This window comes from Arachis stenosperma, chromosome 6, assembly GCF_014773155.1.
Source record: "Arachis stenosperma cultivar V10309 chromosome 6, arast.V10309.gnm1.PFL2, whole genome shotgun sequence".
Lineage (NCBI taxonomy): Eukaryota > Viridiplantae > Streptophyta > Magnoliopsida > Fabales > Fabaceae > Arachis > Arachis stenosperma.
In genome coordinates this window covers 25911483-25930056 of record NC_080382.1, presented here as the reverse complement: position 1 = coordinate 25930056, position 18574 = coordinate 25911483, and the positions used below count along the sequence as shown (strand labels likewise).

At 35.5% G+C, this 18574-nt stretch overlaps 1 protein-coding gene and 1 non-coding gene across 2 annotated transcripts; one reads left to right on the top strand and one right to left on the bottom strand.

The window, feature by feature from the left end:
• The first annotated feature begins 5021 nt into the window (after positions 1 to 5021).
• On the top strand, positions 5022 to 7881 carry LOC130936016 (protein MODIFIER OF SNC1 11). Its single transcript, XM_057865983.1, has 6 exons — positions 5022 to 5482; positions 5703 to 5783; positions 5971 to 6099; positions 6211 to 6271; positions 6366 to 6444; positions 6571 to 7881. Exons 1-5 carry the CDS (start codon positions 5172 to 5174, stop codon positions 6405 to 6407), a joined length of 624 nt encoding a protein of 207 aa, XP_057721966.1. The 5' UTR covers positions 5022 to 5171; the 3' UTR covers positions 6408 to 6444; positions 6571 to 7881.
• Positions 7882 to 14525: 6644 nt separating this feature from the next.
• Positions 14526 to 14629, bottom strand: LOC130938529 (small nucleolar RNA R71). Its single transcript, XR_009069692.1, has one exon. It is a non-coding gene; the product is annotated as a small nucleolar RNA R71 (small nucleolar RNA).
• Between the last annotated feature and the right edge of the window lie 3945 nt (positions 14630 to 18574).

The following is an 18574-nucleotide window of genomic DNA, read 5'->3' as shown; positions in this document are numbered from 1 at the left end:
GTATAAATCTTTCACTCTGAAAATTAATATTTCCTATATGTAATTTGCTAATTTATTTATTGTTTTTCAGCTATGACTGTGCTATTTATGTAATGAAGTGGCTTGAAATAATTTAGCCCGAAAACGTTAAAAGGGGGAAGTATGAGTATGACAATTGGACCCAGGTAATTGTGTTTAAAACTATATAACTCTATATTACTTTACTAAATTAACATGGTTGATTAAAAAGAATATTCTTTTAAACTGTAGGACGAGGTGGACCACTATAGAGTAGAATATGCTTCCCGGATTCTATTCCATGAAATGAATCAAGACAAAGGTGAAGCCATTAGGAAAAATGATGCAATAAGACTATCCAAGCCATCCTCATTGTTATTGAGTCCATATTGTCAGATAGATTCTAATGATATTGACACTGTTTAATCTAATTGTTATGTAGTCTTGTAACAATTTGAACACATGCTGTAAATTTTGCCAATATAATCTAGTTTTATTATAATTTTTTTCCATAATTAAACTGTCTCTGCTGTATTCAAAAGGTTTGAATTACAGGTGCTAAAATATGAAGGAAAACATCAAACCGGAAAATTTTACACCCAAAACATGAAATTTTACACTCAAAGAAAGTTGAATATACACCCAAACTTCTATCCCCTGATGCTTTATCCCTAAACCCTCAACCATAAACCCTAAAACCCTAAACCCTAAACCCTAAACCCCTAAACCCTAAACCCTAAACTCCTAAAACCCTAAAACCCTAAACCCTAAACCCTAAACCCTAAAATCCTAAATCCTAAACCCTAAACACTAAGCAACCCAACCTAATATACACCCAAACTTCTATCCCCTGATGCTGGATTCCTAAACCCCTAAACCCTAAAACCCTAAAGCTTAAAACCTTAAACCCTTAACCCTAAACCCTAAACCCTTAACCCTAAACCCTAAACCCTAAACCATAAAAATTAAACCCTAAACCCTAAACCATAAAAAATAAAAAAACAATAATTTATAACATATACAGCAGCATCTGAAATATATAAATGTAAAATGTCAAACACAAGAAAATTCAGAAATACATCCAAAAAACTGAGTTGTACACCCATATTGTGTAACTATACACCCAAAAAACTATCCCTTGCTGCTGGTTCTATGAACTGATAAATTCATAACATGTCCGTGATATTAGCTGGAATTTGGACGCACCACTGATGCAGCATCAAAGAGGTTTAACTGGAAATAATAAACTCACATATTAGCAAAACTATTAACAAGAAAATCAAACTCAATCACCACATATTTAAAGAACATCACTTTTACCTCGTTTAGAGCTTTTGTTTTCTTCTTCTTTGAGGCATTTGCAATCTATTTGTCCAACTTTGAACCTACCCCATTTTTTGGATGTCCTATTGTTCGAACCCTTGGAGGGCTTTGAAGCTCGTTAACGGCTTCCAAGTTGGCATCTTCGTAAGATAACGAACATGTCCCCTTCCTTTTGGCTTTCAGTTCTTCCATCTCAACCATGACGTTATCGTACGCATGGTGCAGAATGGCAGTCAGCTCCTCCGATTCTGATGCAAATTTGCAAATATTTTGCGAATGAAACACCAATTCGTCAAACCTATTGCTTCTTGGCTCCAACAGTGGCTCGTCGTGGCTGCTCTTGATGTGTGTGTGTCGTCTCTTTACCTTCTTGCTCCATCGTTCCAATATATATCTCGGTGACACTTGGGTTACTCATTCAAAGCTTAACACGCTTAGTGCGTGACGACACAATATGCCTCTTGACTCAAATAATAAGCATTGGCATTTCACTCGGGATGCTATTGAGTCGTAAGTAACCACAAACTTGTTGATATTGAGCTAGAAACTTGTTCTCCAACTTTGTATAATGAATAGTCTAGAGCAGAGTTTGTTAATCTTGTGATACAATTCGCCTTTCCTCTGAATTGTGCTTAGACTTTCCTAAACTTTTGGTGAGTGTACACTTCTTGAAACTGAGCTTCAACGGAGGATTTTGTTGCACACAGTATGACCGAATGAAAATCTGCAGCATCTGATTCTCTCTCTTCTTGCTCCCTGCTTCCGAGGCAATTATCATATTGTTTGACAAATTGGATAAGCGAGCTGTGTAATGAACTTGTTAAAAAATGAATGCATGCTCTCGCTCTTTTGTGTGCTTTTCATCCCTGCCAAAAAGTGGTGATCCAGATAAATTGGAACCCATATATGACGATCTTCGTAAAGATCTGCAGAATACACCCAAACCAGACTATATTGCACCCAAAAACATGCAATTTACACCTCTGCTGCAGATTTTAAACAACATTACCTGAAAGCCACTTGTTATTCACAAGACCATACTTCAGTAGAAAATTATTTCAATTCCTATCAAATGAGTCTTTGCTATGAGAGTTCCAAACAACTTGGCTCAATTCTTGTTCAATTTCTACATGTTCTTTGTACCCATTTAATTTGCTTGGGATCTTCTTCGTGATGTGCCAAATACACCAACGGTGAATTGTTGTTGGCATACAAGCCTCTATAGCTCTTTTCATTGACACGCATTGATCGGTAAAAAAACCTTTTGGAACTTTTCCTCCCATGCAACGAAGCCAACATTAAAATAACCATTTGAATGATTCAATTTCTTCGTTTTTCATCCAAGAGCATCCAAGAAGTGTTGACTGTCCGTGGTGATTCACCTTGACAAAGAAGCCACAAACCAAATTATACCTGAAACAAAGTACGATATTGTTGAATGAAAAATCATTACGTACACCCAAATAATGATTTTATACACCCAAAAAAATCTAATATACACCTCTACAGCAGATTCATAGAATAAACATTAATTTAGCATCATAAACAAGAACAACATATTACCTGTTTGTATTGTAGGTGGTGTCAAATGAAATAACATCTCTAAAATACTCAAAGGCAGCTCTGCTCCTTGCATCGGCCCAAAAAGCCAGCTCAATCGATTGATCGTCCTCGAGTTCAAGCTTGAAAAAGAAATTCTGATTTTTCTTTTTCATTCTTAATAAATATTTCCTGAATTCCTTTGCATCTTCTTGTTCCGAAACATTTCGCACTTCTCTCGTGATGTAATTCCTCACATCCTTTTCAATAAAATTTAACTCGCGGTGACCCCCAGCTGCCGCAATGAATGATTGGTAGGTTTTGCTTGATCTGATACCAGCCTCCTCGTTATTCTCTATTATACGACGAACGGACATGCTTAGTTCCCTGTGCTGTTTGAGCATCTCTGCTTGAGTTGGACAGCAAGGGTGTGAATGATGCAGCACGAACTTCGAAATAATCCAAGTACCAACATTCTTCAATGTGTGTATATAAATTCTTGCAGGACAATTTAAACCAACTGTGGGATTTGTCTTCCCGGTCGGAAATATTTTAGATTTCCATTTTCCCTTTCTGCTACATGTAATCAATTGATTCTTAATTTCGTTTCCCTTCTTATTTGTGCTCCGAACTCTTGTAGAAAAACCTGCAGCCTTGGCATAGTCCTTGTAAAATTTTGCAGCATCTTCAAGGATGTTAAAAGTCATTCCAACCTTGGAAACAAACTGGTCATCAACAACACAGAAGGGCTGCAAAATACATCATGTTAAAAACAAGAATATACTATAGAGTTTCTGCACCTCATAAAAAATAACAATTCAACTAAAATACACCTAAGAATTCCTGATCTACACCCGAACGACAACAACTCAACTAAAATAACAAGAAAAGCCATAAACTGTAAATACACCAAAACTTCCCTAAAATACACCCAAAAAGTCCTAACCTACACCCGAACGACAACAACTCAACTAAAATAACAAGAAAAGCCATAAACTGTAAATACACCCAAATTTCCCTAAAATACACCCAAAAAGTCTTGATCTATACCCGAACGTCTGGTATAAAATGCTGAAAATTAATCAAAACTAGTACATTAGATTTAATTCACAGATTATGTTCACGCATTAATTTCACAGTCAATGTTCACGGATTATTCAGCTAGACAATCATAAACGACTAACTGCATCAAATTCAGATTCAATAATTAACTGAAACTAAATAAAATCTCAGGAACTTCGTTCGATTCAAATTCAAAATCCACTTCACCTTGGTTCAACTGACAATCTGAAGTTGAAGCATCTATTATCTTCAAAACGAGTTCAAAGCTTGATTTCAGAAACCATAAAAATCGGAAAAAAACGAAGCTAGAGTACAGAGAGAGAAACTTACGTAAATGACGAAGAAGAAACCAGTGATAAACGCACGTAAAATAATGAATGAAAAGGCAAAGAGAGAACGCAAAAAGGAGATCGAACAAATTTAGTAAGAGATTCGAAAAAGAAAACAAAATCTTTTGAAATTTGGAAGTTATATATTCGCGCGTTAATTGATTTGGATTGATTTGATATTCTGTTAAAGAAGCGCGTGAAAGACAGATGCCACAAGAGGCGCGTTTAAGGGTTTGAGGGTAAAGGACTTATAAGACTTGTAAGTCTTAATTGCTTGTAGCTAGAGATTAATCCTTTTTTATATGTATAGAAATTAAATCCCTTTCTACACCAAAAAATTCACCTGATTTTAAATGTATTAAATAAAATATTTTGTGCGATTTACTTATTATTTCATAAATATATAATTTCTACATTCTACAACATTTATTAATAGTAAAAATAGAATATTTATGTAAATAATAGTGTGATAGGATAAACGCATTACTAAGTATTTTTTTTAGTTTAAATGAGTATAAAATCCTTAAAAATTATTTGTTAATTTACATTTATAAGTACACCAAATCCTAATAATAATGATAATCTTATGGAAAATATAAAGAATTTCTATTCTCCTAATCACTTATACAAATTTAAATTGTTTATATTTGTATATTTTCAAAACAGATAATATATACTAAATAAAAAAAATTAAATTAACACTCCCAAATCCCAATCCTTATTCCAATATTTAGTATGTCCTAACATCAGTCCAATATTGATATAAGCCTACAAAGGAGGAAAAGGAGTCCCACTCCGCTAGCGTTCAACACTCCTCTCTCCACCCACGCGCGGTATTCGATTCTTCTCTCCCTCTCCCTCTCCCTCGATTTCCTCGTTCCTCTTCCCGATCCATCTTCTCATCTTCCAATTCAACCACCAATGGCCACCGCTACCGACAACCCTAATCCCAACCCCACCCCCACCAACCCACCGCAGCAGGACCAAAACCCTAACAAAACCCTAGACCCTGCCCCTGCCACCGCCCATTCCGACGCAGATCCTTCCGTTCCACCTCCTTCTGCCGACAACAACAACACCACCGCACCTGATTCCAAGGATGCTCCACTGCCGTCCGACGCCGCAAACGATGCTCCTCTCTCCGATATTCAGAAGAAGATTCGCCGCGCTGAGAGGTTCGGTATCTCCGTCCAGCTCTCCGAGAAAGAGAAGCGTAATTCCAGAGCTGAAAGGTACAATTTTTAGGGTTTCCCTTTTTCCTTTCTCGATTTCACGCATCGAGCGACTAGGATTTCTTATGCTTTCCTTAATATTAATATTGCAAGATAAATTAGGCTTTAAGATCCGACAAACGTTCTTAGTTTATTGGATTCTTCTGTATAATTGAATAGAACGAACAATGCAATTTAGCTTTGTTTTACATGCACTTTGTCTTAGCTTTAATTATTGCAGGTTTGGCACTGGGTCCACTACGGTACAGGGAACAGAGTCATCGAAATCAGAGGAGCTGAAGAGGAAGGCTAGGGCTGAGAGGTTTCAAGCTTTTCCACTTTCTAATATTAATTCTCTGTGTCAAAATATATATATATATATATATATATATATATATATATATATATATATATATATATATATATATATATTCTCTGCTCCACTGTTCCTGTCCTGATTTTCATGGCATTTTCAATTGGAATAGTAATGACGAATTTCTGCTTTGCAGGTTTGGGATGCCAAGTCCAGCTTCATCTGCTGATGAAGAGGCAAAGAAGAAAGCACGACTCGCCAGGTTTGCCCCGGCTTCCAAGGTTGACCCCGTTGAGGAAGATAAAAGGAAAGCAAGAGCAGAAAGGTTGGTATCATAATTTGTTTCGCCATTTCATATTAGCCGGTTCCATTCCTATAATTACGAGAATTGGCCATTTGTGGTATCTTATCAGGTCTTTCTGTTCCCTGTTTGTAGGTTTTCAAATCAGTCATCAGGTTCGCTAACTCAAGTGAATGGCGAGGGGAAGATCGAGCCTGTAAGGCCCTCTGATCATTTTCTGTTCTTTCATGATTAGGAAGGTGAAAAAAATGTATATTCTTATGTTGGCTTATCTGTTTTCTGTTGCAAAGCAGAAGGCTGCTATTGCAGGAAAAGCTGGAGGAGGAGCCTGACTGGCAAGCTGCCTCCTTTACCGTAGGAAATTTTCTTGTAAGTTACTTTAGCTCTTATCCAAATCTTTATTCTTTGCCTTGATAAATTATTTGTCTTTCATTGCAACCTGACATGTTTAATTTTATTTGTTTCTTAAAAGTTTTTCCTTGAACTTTTTTGCAGTTTTAGCTTATAACAGTTTGAGATTCCCAGTGTCCTCCACACCTCAGATGCATCTATCATTCATTTGTGAACTGCTGCCTTCCTCTAAGTCATGCCAAAGATTGAACTTGCCTGAAGAAGCTTCCTTTTGTTTCTTGTGTTTGTTTATTAGGTGACATCTTTGGGTAATTAATGGCCATCTTCACAGTGTTACTTATCTTAAATTCAATGGACTAAAACTTTGGAATCTACAGCCTAGAGTTTTTCCTTTTGACATTGAAGGTTTTGCTGAAAGGAAGGTATTTCATACTTAATGTCATCTGTATCCATTCTACCAAACTTATCACTGTGCTAGAAGTGTGGACCAAGCTGGTTTTGTTAACTAGCACCTTGCTGATCCAGAATCTGCTGACGAAATGATAGGGTTTCTTGCATAGTTTGTCTTTGGAGAGCTAGGATAGATCTAGAAATTGTTCCTTAAATATAACATTGCTTGAATAATATAGGATGATCCTTTTATGCTAAAAAGTAAACTGATTTCCTTGGGTATTCTTAGGGGTTGATGATATTAAATCATTAATTGGAGTAATATCCGTTAACTTTTACTTCTTTTTAGATGGTGACAGGTATATCTCTCATTAAATAAAATTAGGAAAAGGAAAAAAAGAGATCAGAAAACATATGGTTAGTGATGACGGTTGCATTTTGAAATGCATATATTTGTATGACATGCATATATAGTTGTCATGTTTAGATGTTAGTAGAGAGTAGTGAGTGATTGGAGTGAATGGATTATGTTTTTTATGCTATTATATTTTATTTAGAGCTATTTCATTAATTTTCTGGATCAGTAGAAATGTTGGAATATTGCGTTCCTGCTACTATCTTCTGGCACTCGTGCAAAAAATGGTAAGTCGACTCTCAAGTTAAAGTTTTAAGTGTGTTTTGAAACCGTTTTAAGGAGGCTTTAACAAGGCTGTAGTTTCCAATTTTTTAATCTATGCATTTATCTAGAGATAAGTAAACCCTTTGAAGATGGCTTGATTTTGTGCCAAAACTTAGAATTGTACAATCTTAGGGCTGAATGTGGAGGGAACGCGTCGATTTTTTTTTTTTTTTCACTTGATTATAATTATTACCTTGTAATTTATATTTAAGCTTTTTGCTTTGCTATAGTTGAGTTGCGTTTTTCCTTTTGCTAGCTGTTAAAGTATATATCTGGGGGAATCGTTATATTCTGTTAGTTTCGTATTGCAAACAATTTCTTGTACTCTATTGCATATTATTACTATGAAAAAATGGATAACATTTCCGCCGAATCATTGTGTTGTTTGCAGTTCAGTTCTTGATTTGTGAACTACTAGAGTTGATGGATCAATATGCTTTCAATTTTTATGGCATTGATTAGAATTTAATTTTGGTGTTAGTTTTGTTGATGTGATAATAATCGATTGGTTGTTTGTATAAAATTTTTGTACACTAATATATAAAATTTAAATTCTTAAACGAATACCTAATAATATCTTTTTTATTTATTAAAGGATTTAGTTATTTTGTGCTTTAAGGGTATATTTTGGCTTTACAAAGAAAATAAATAGAAAGGAAATAAGTGAAGAAGTAGGAAAGGAGAGGGAAAAAAGTGAAAAAGTTTAATTTTTCTTTTATTATCCTTCGTTATGGGAAAGATATTTATTGAGTTTTACCTTCGTTTTTATTTTTCTTTCATATTTGTTTTCTATTTACTTTTTAATCAAAGAAAGAAAATTCACATTTTTTCCCCTTTGTTCCCCTTATTACTTTCTCACTTCACCTCAAATAAACAAAGTATTTAAGAGTTAATAATAGAAATTTTTAAAATTTTAGTGTATTTAATGAATTGAAAATGTTAAAAATTTATCTTTTTTAATAATTTTTAATAAATTATTTTTAATTTAGGGTTTTTCTCTTTAAAAAAATGTTTTTAGGATACAAAATAGAAAAGAGGAAAAATTATTCTAAAAGGCATTAGGAAGATTTAATTATTAAAAAAAAATTTTAATACTAAAATTATTAAGAAGAGTTATTGGTTATAATATTTAAAAAAGATTAATTTTTTATAAAAAGATAAATATATCTTTATTTTTTATTTATTATTTATAATCTTTATAGTAATAACTTTTATTCTTCTTAAAATTTTGACCATCTTCATAATTTTTTTTTATTTTCTCGTTTATGTGGTTTTTGGAGGAACAAAAGGGAGTGGTTGTGATTTCACGCCCTTGGAACTTTGGAGAAGAAGAGCATTTAAGAACCAGCATTCAAAGCAAAGTTTTGAGTTTTAGAGTGACCTTGAAAGAATGCTATATAAATCAAACGATACGAATTCAAATGCACCGAGTTCTTATGGTTATATATCCTTCAATTATTATTATTATTATTATTATTATTATTATTATTATTATTATTATTATTATTTCAATTAAATTATTAAGAGTGATACACACTTATGATTGTATCTATATATGAAAGATTTATTGTTGTCCTATTTTTATTGTTTTGTATTTTCTTTTACGATTAATAATGACTATGACCATCGATTTAAATTAACAGATTAACACAAAAATTAATATAAGATTGGTTAAGTTCATTATTTCACGATTTAAAATTTTGATAGTGTTTATATTCCGACTCAATAAATAAAGTAAGGTTCAATAAGACAAAAAGTTCACCAAAAAAGTGGTCTTTACGTCACGCTCGACTTCTTCCAAGAGATTGGACACCGACAAAGAAGCCAACTCTACCTGCCCAAAAGCAAGTAACTGTTTCTCCAAATCTCGCCTATAATTTCTATCTTCACTAAAAAGATAGATCCTAACAAATTTTTAAGATAAAGGAACGATTATCCATTAGAAAAGATGGAATTACTCCAACAAAAGTGGTTATCAACTCTACTATAAATACACTAACACCTTTCAGTTATAATTCACATTCCAATCTACTAAAAATCTATCTTAAACCCCTTGCTAACTTAAGTATTAGAATCTCTTACAGGTATCACCCTCACTTCCTCACGAGAAACTTGGACAGACAGCACCTCAACAACAAATTGGATGCTACCACACAAAGGGATCTGTACCTCACGTTCAATCTCAATTTAGCGTTTCAGGTAACCCTCGGAACATTGACGCTGTTGTCGGGGGCCTAGAATTCATTCTTTGACAAATGGCAGACTATCAGTATGAAGACGACCATACGACATCTGAATCTGAAGCCGAGCCCCAACCAGAGGGCAACGCCATTATATTACTTGCACCACACCAAACACATGGCCCTCATGGAGAAGGGCCATCGGGGAACCCCCAGCCAAGGCAGATTCATTTGGAAATTCATCACCCTGAAGATGAAGAGCCCCCTTAAACAACAAAGATACTGGGTCTAGTACGCGGCCAGCGAGAACGACTAGAACAAATCGAGTATGAAGCTGAGCGACAGTGAGAAGCAGAACAGGAATTGCAGAGGGAAGTAAGGCGACAAAGGGAGCTGAAAGAAAAACTCCTGAAGTTAGAAGCCGACCTTCACAATTGGAATAACCGAACAGATCGATAGTGTAGATTTTATTTCTATTATAATTTATCATAATCCACCCCTTTTATGTATGCTAGGTGTTTGATAAAATGTCTCTTATAATTTTTGTATAGTTTTTTTTATACTCTTGGCCTAGGCTAAGGGAATTGAGTGACCTTGAGTCATTGGGTCTAATTGGATTGGTGATTTGGGAACCCTTGTTGGTCAATTTGATACTCATTAACACTAGCCCACTACTAAGTCAATTAGTAGCTAGGTTAAGACTTATGGGTTGATGTTGATCAAGCCTATTTGACATCCTTCAAGCATAGAAGTAGACTTGATGGGTTTGGTCTCTCATAATTATTAATATATGGTTATTAGACAAGGATAGTGATCTCATTTTCTATGCCTTAGCCAAGAGTTCTTTTGCAACTTGATGAGCGGATAATTTATATGCTTTTTGGCATTGTTTTTAGGTAATTTTTAGTAGGATATAGTTACTTTTAGGGATGTTTTCATTGGTTTTTATGCTAAATTCACGTTTTTGGACTTTACTATGAGTTTGTGTGTTTTTCTGTGATTTTAGGTATTTTCTGGCTGAAATTGAGGGACCTGAGCAAAACTCTGATAAGAAAGCTGACAAAGGACTGCTGATGCTGTTGGATTCTGACCTCCCTGCACTCGAAATTGATTTTTTGGAGCTAAAATACTCCAAATGGCGCGCTCTCAACGGCGTTGGAAAGTAGACATCCAGAGCTTTCCATCAACATATAATAGTCCATACTTTATTCGTGATTAGACGACGTAAACTGGCGCTCAACGCCAGTTCCATGCTGCATTCTGGAGTCAAACGCCAGAAACACGTCACGAACTAGAGTTGAACGCCAAAAACACGTTACAACTTGGTGTTCAACTCCAAAAGAAGCCTTTGCACGTGTAAAGCTCAAGCTCAGCCCAAGCACACACCAAGTGGGCCCCGGAAGTGGATTTTTGCATCAATTACTTACTTTTGTAAACTCTAGTAGCTAGTCTAGTATAAATAGGACATTTTACTATTGTATTAGACATCTTTGGTCTCGGTTTTATTCCATTATTCATCTTAGGAGACTATTGATCACGTTCATGGGGGCTAGCCATTCGGCCATGCCTGGACCTTCATCACTTATGTATTTTCAACGGTGGAGTTTCTACACACCATAGATTAAGAGTGTGGAGCTCTGCTGTACCTCAAGTTTTAATGCAATTACTACTATTTTCTATTCAATTCAATTTATTCCTGTTCTAAGATATTCGTTGCACTTCACCATGACGAATGTGATGATCCGTGACACTCATCATCATTCTCACCTATAAACGCGTGACTGACAACCACTTCCGTTCTACCTTAAACCGGGCGCATATCTCTTGGATTCCTTAATCAGAATCTTCGTGGTATAAGCTAGAATTGATGGTGGCATTCATGAGAGTCCAGAAAGTATAAACCCTATCTGTGGTATTCCGAGTAGGATTCAGGGATTGAATGACTGTGACGAGCTTCAAACTCGCGATTGTTGGGTGTGATGACAAACGCAAAAGAATCAATTGATTCTATTCCGGCATGATTGAGAACCGACAGATGATTAACCGTGCTGTGACAGAGCATTTGGACCTTTTTCACTGAGAGGATGGGATGTAGCCATTGACAATGGTGATGTCCTACATACAGCTTGCCATGGAAAGGAGTAAGAAGGATTGGATGAATGTAGTAGGAAAGCAGAGATTCAGAAGGAGCACAACATCTTCATACGCCTATCTGAAAGTCCCATCAATGATTTACATAAGTATTTCTATCTTTATTTTCTGTTTATTTATTATTATTATTCGAAAACTCCATAACCATATATTATCCGCCTAACTGAGAATTTCAATATGATCATAGCTTGCTTCATACCAACAATCTCCGTGGGATTGACCCTTACTCACGTAAGGTTTATTACTTGGACGACCCAGTGCACTTGCTGGTTAGTTGTGCGAAGTTGTGAAGAAAGTGCTGAGTTATAAACGCGCATACCAAGTTGAATGCCATTATTAGAGATCACAATTTTGTGCACCAAGTTTTTGGCGCCGTTGCCGAGAATTATTCGAGTTTGGACAACTGACGGTTCATCTTGTTGCTCAGATTAGGTAATTTTCTTTTTGTTTTATTTTCAAAAATTTTTCAAAAATCTTTCAAAAAAATTTTACTTCTGTTTTCGAAAAAAAATTATTCTAAATTTTAAAGAATGAATTCTAGTGTTTCATGAAGCATGTTGTAGCCTGGTTGGCTATAAAGCCATGTCTAAATTCTTTTGAACTGAGGCTTCCTCTTCACATGCTTGAACTATGTATGCTAAAGCTTGGCTGGCTATTAAGCCATGTCCAATTTTTGGACCGGAGCTTTAGACTAACACTGAAAGATTCCTGGAATTCTTATTAAAAATTTTGAATTTCTTATTTTATTTTTCCTATATGTTTTCGAAAAAAATATACAAAAATCCAAAAAAAATTATAAAATCATAAAAATAAAAAATATTTTGTATTTCTTGTTTGAGTCTAGAGTCAATTTTAAGTTTGGTGTCAATTACATGTTTTTAAAATTTATGCATTTTTTCGAAAATTCATGCATATGTTCTTCATGATCTTCAAGTTGTTCTTGGTAAGTCTTCTTGTTTGATCTTTGAATTTTCTTGTTTTGTGTCTTTTCTTATTTTTCATATGCATTTTTCGTTTGTTTAGAGTCCAAGCATTAAAGATTTCTAGGTTTGGTGTCTTGCATGTTTTCTTTTCTTGAAAAATTTTCAAAAATAAGTCTTGATGTTCATCTTGATCTTCAAAGTGTTCTTGGTGTTCATCTTGACATTCATAGTGTTCTTGCATGCATTATGTGTTTGATCCAAAATTTTCATGTTTTGGGTCATATTTGTGTTTTTCTCTCTCATCATTAAAAATTCAAAAAAAAAAGATCTTTTCCTTTTTTCTCTCAAAATTTCAAAAATTTGAGTTGACTTAGTCAAAAATTTTTTAAATTAGTTAGTTCTTATAAGTCAAGTCAAATTTTCAATTTTAAAAATCTTATCTTTTCAAAATCTTTTTCAAAAATCAAATCTCTTTTACTTTTATCTTATGATTTTCGAAAATTTAAAACTATTTTTCAAAATCTTTTTCTTATTTTATTTCAAATTTTCGAAACTTAACTAACAAGTAATGTGATTGATTCAAAAATTTGAAGTTTGTTACTTTATTGTTAAGAAAGGTTCAATCTTTAAATTCTAGAATCATATCTTTTAGTTTCTTGTTAGTCAAGTAATTAATTTTAATTTTAAAAATTAAATCTTTTTCAACCATATCTTTGTAATCATATCTTTTTATCATATCTTTTTAAATCATATCTCTTTCAAAAATTTGATTTCAAAATATCCCTTCTAACGTCTTATCTTCTTATCTTTTTAAAATTGATTTTCAAATCTTTTTCAACTAACTAATTGAATTTTTGTTTGTTTCTTATCTTTTTCAAAACCACCTAACTACTTTTTCCTCTCTAATTTTTGAAAATTTCTCCTTCCTTTTTAAATTTTTTTTAATTAATTAATTATTTTAAATTTTAATTTTAATTTTATTTACCTGTAATTTTCGAAAATCACTAACTCTTTTTCAAAATTTATTTTCAAAATTCTCCCCCTCTCATCTTCTTCTATTTATTTATTTATTTACTAACACTTCTCTTCATCTCACGAATCTGAACCTATCTTCACCCTTGTGTTTGGATTCTTAACTCTTCTCCTTCTTCTATTTCTTTCTTCTTCTACTAACATAAAGAAATCTCTATACTGTGACATAGAGGATTCCTCTTCCTTTTCTGTTCTCTTTTTTCTCATATGAGCAGGAACAAGAAAAAAGGCATTCTTGTTGAAGCTGATCCTGAATCTGAAAGGACTCTGAAGAGGAAACTAAGAGAAGCTAAATTACAACAATCCAGAGACAACCTTACTGAAATTTTTGAACAAGAAAAGGATATGGCAGCCGAACCCAACAACAATAATGCAATGAGGATGCTTGGTGATTATACTACACCTACTTCCAAGTTTGATGGAAGAAGCATCTTAATTCCTGCCATTGGAGCAAACAGTTTTGAGCTGAAACCTCAACTAGTTGCTCTAATGCAACAAAACTGCAAGTTTTATGGACTTCCATCAAAATATCTCTACCAATTTTTAACTGAGTTCTTGCAGATCTGTGAGACTGTTAAGACTAATGGAGTAGATTCTGAAGTCTACAGGCTCATGCTTTTCCCTTTTGCTGTAAGAGATAGAGCTAGAACATGGTTGGACTCACAACCTAAGGATAGCCTAGACTCTTGGGATAAGCTGGTCACGGCCTTCTTGGTTAAATTCTTTCCTCCTCAAAAGCTGAGCAAGCTTAGAGTGGATGTTCAGACCTTCAAGCAAAAAGATGGTGAATCCCTCTATGAAGCTTGGGAAAGATACAAGCAGATGACCAAAAAGTGTCCTTCTGACATATTTTCAGAGTGGACCATAATAAATATATTCTATTATGGTCTGTCTGAGTTCTCTAAGATGTCACTGAATCATTCTGCAGGTGGATCCATCCACCTAAACAAAACGCCTGCAGAAGCTCAGGAACTTTTTGAAATGGTTGCAAATAACCAATTCATGTACACTTCTGAGAGGAATTCCGTGAATAATGGGACGCCTCAGAGGAAGGGAGTTCTTGAAATTGATGCTCTGAATGCCATATTGGCTCAGAACAAAATGTTGACTCAGCAAGTCAACATAATTTCTCAAAGTCTGAATGGATGGCAAAATGCATCCAACAGCACTAAAGAGGCATCTTCTGAAAAAGACGCTTATGATCCTGAAAACCCTGCAATGGCAGAGGTAAATTACATGGGGGAAGCCTTTGGCAACACCTATAACCCCTCAAGGAGAAATCATCCAAATTTCTCATGGAAGGATCACAAAAGCCTCAACAAGGCTTTAATAATGGTGGAAGAAACAGGTTTAGCAATAGCAAGCCTTTTCCATCATCTTCTCAGCAACAGACAAAGAATTCTGAGCAGAGCACCTCTAACTTAGCAAATATAGTCTCTGATCTGTCTAAGGCCACTTTAAGCTTCATGAGTGAAACAAGGACCTCCATCAGAAATTTGGAGGCACAAGTGGGCCAGCTGAGTAAGAAAGTCATTGAAACTCCTCCTAGTACTCTCCCAAGCAATACTGAAGAGAATCCAAAAAGAGAGTGCAAGGCCATTGACATAATCAACATGGCCGAACCTAGAGAGAAAGGAGAGGACGTGAACCCCAATGAGGAAGACCTCAGGGGACGTCTCTCATGCAAGAAGGAGTTCCTTATTGAGGACTTAAAGGAATCTGAAGGTCATATAGAGACCATAGAGATCCCATTAAACCTCCTTCTGCCATTCATGAGCTCTGAAAACTATTCTTCCTCTGAAAAGGATGAAGATGTAACTGGAGAGCAAGTTGCTCAATATCTAGGAGCTATCATGAAGGTGAATGCCAAGTTGTTTGGTAATGAGACTTGGGAAGGTGAACTTCCCTTGCTCATTGGTGAACTAGATACATGGGTTCAGCAAACTTTACCTCAAAAGAAACAAGATCCTGGTAAATTCTTAATACCCTGTACCATAGGCACCATGACCTTTGAAAAGGCTCTGTGTGACCTAGGGTCAGACATAAATCTTATGCCACTCTCTGTAATGGAGAAGCTGGGGATCATTGAGGTATAGCCTGTCATATTCTCATTGCAAATGGCAGACAAGTCAGTAAGACAAGCTTATGGATTGGTAGAGGACGTGTTGGTAAAGGTTGAAGGCCTTTACATCCCTGCTGATTTCATAATCTTAGACACTAGGAAGGAGGAGGATGAATGCATCATCCTTGGAAGACCTTTCCTAGCCACAACAGGAGTTGTGATAGATATTAACAGAGGAGAATTAGTCCTTCAATTGAATGGGGACTACCTTGTGTTTAAGACCCAAGGGTGTTCTTCTTTAACAATGGAGAGGAAGCATAAAAAGCTTCTCTAAGTATAGAGTCAAACAGACCAACAATCAAACTCTAAGTTTGGTGTTGGGAGGCCACAGCCAAACTCTAAGTTTGGTGTTGAATCCCCACATTCAAACTCTAAGTTTGGTGTTGGGAGTCTACAACATTGACCTGATCACCTTTGAGGCTCCATGAGAGCCCACTGTCAAGCTAGTGACATTAAAGGAGCGCTTATTGGGAGGCAACCCAATTTTTATTTATCTTATTTTATTTTTCTTTTATTGTTCTTTTATGTTTTATTAGGTTCATGATCATGTGGAGTCACAAAATAAATATTAAAATTAAAAACAGGATCAAAAACAGCAAAAGAAAAAGCACACCTTGGAAGAAGGGCTTACTGGCGTTTAAACGCTAGTAAGGAGCATCTGGCTGGCGTTCAACGCCAGAACAGAGCATGGATCTGGCGTTGAACGCCAGAAACAAGCAACATCCTAGCGTTTAAACGCCAGGAAAACACCTTGAGGAGAGCTGGCGCTGAACGCCAGAAACAAGCATGGAACTGGCGTTCAATGCCAGAAACATGCTGCAAATGGGCGTTGAACGCCCAAAACAAGCATGAAGCTGGCGTTCAATGCCAAAAACAAGCACCAATCTGGCGTTGAATGCCAGGATTGCATGCAGAGGGCGTTTTACACGCCTCATTGGTGCATGGATGTAAATCCTTGACACCTCAGGATCTGTGGACCCCACAGGATCATCTCAGGATCTGTGGACCCCACAGGATCCCCACCTACCTCAACTCACCTTCTCTCTTCTTCACCAATCACCTCAATCTCTCTTCCTCATCACTTATTCACCACTCACATCCATCCATCTCTTCACCACCCAATCCCACCCATATGGCCGAAACATACACATCTCTCCCTCTCCTCCATATCTTCTTCTCCTTCTATTCTTTCTTCTTTGCTCGAGGGCAAGCAACATTCTAAGTTTGGTATGGTAAAAGCATAGCTTTTTTGTTTTTCCATAACCATTGATGGCACCTAAGACCAGAGAAACCTAAAAAAAAAGAGAAAAGGGAAGACAAAAAAAATTTTCCACCTCCGAGTCATGGGAGATGGAAAGATTCATCTCAAGGGTCCATAGCTCAGTAGAAGAGCATTTGACTGCACATCAAGAGAGCATGAGGAATTCCCTCATCAAGAAATCCCTGAGATACCTCAGGGGATACATTTTTCTCCACACAACTATTGGGAGCAACTAAGGATAGGAGCACCAAAATCACTAGGAATCAAGCAACAGAGGCAAGGAAGAGACATAGAAGAGCTCAAGGACATCATTGGTTCTTCAAGAAGAAAGCGCCACCATCACTAAGGTAGACTCATTCCTTGTTCTTATTTCTTTGTTTTTCGATTTTTAAGCTTTATGTTATCTATGTTTGTGTCTTTATTGCATGATCATTAGTATGTAGTAACTATGTCTTAAAGCTATGAATAATTCCATGAATCCTTCACCTTTCTTAAATAAAACATGTTTTTAATACAAAAGAACAAGAAGTACATGAGTTTCGAATTTATCCTTGAATTTAGTTTAATTATATTGATGTGGTGACAATACTTTGTTTTTTCTGAATGAATGCTTGAACAGTGCATATTTTTTATCTTGTTATGTATGAATGTTAAAATTGTTGGCTCTTGAAAGAATGATGAACAAAGAGAAATGCTATTGATAATCTAAAAAATCATGAAATTAATTCTTGAAGCAAGAAAAAGCAGTGAATAGCAAAAGCTTGCGAAAAAAAAAGAAGAAAAAAAAAGTGGCAAAAAAAATAGAAAGAAAAAGAAAAAGCAAGCAAAAAAAGCCAATAGCCCTTAAAACCAAGAGGCAATGGTAAAAAAGATCCAAGGCTTTGAGCATCAATGGATAGGAGGGACCAAGGAAATAAATCCAAGCCTAAGCGGCTAAATCAAGCTGTCCCTAACCATGTGCTTGTGGCATGCAGGTCCAAGTGAAAAGCTTGAGACTGAGTGGTTAAACTCGTGATCCAAAGTAAAAAGAGTGTGCTTAAGAGCTCTGGACACCTCTAACTGGGGACTTTAGCAAAGCTAAGTCACAATCTAAAAAGGTTCACCCAGTTACGTGTCTGTGGCATTTATGTATCTGGTGGTAATACTGGAAAACAAAGTGCTTACGGCCACGGCCAAGACTCATAAAAGTAGTTGTGTTCAAGAATTAACATACTTAACTAGGAGAATCAATAACACTATCTTAAATTCTAAGTTCCTATAGATGCCAATCATTCTAAACTTCAAAGGATAAAGTGAGATGCCAAAACTATTCAGAAGCAAAAAGCTACGAGTCCCGCTCATCTAATTAGAACTAATATTCATTGATATTTTGGAATTTATAGTATATTCTCTTCTTTTTATCCTATTGAT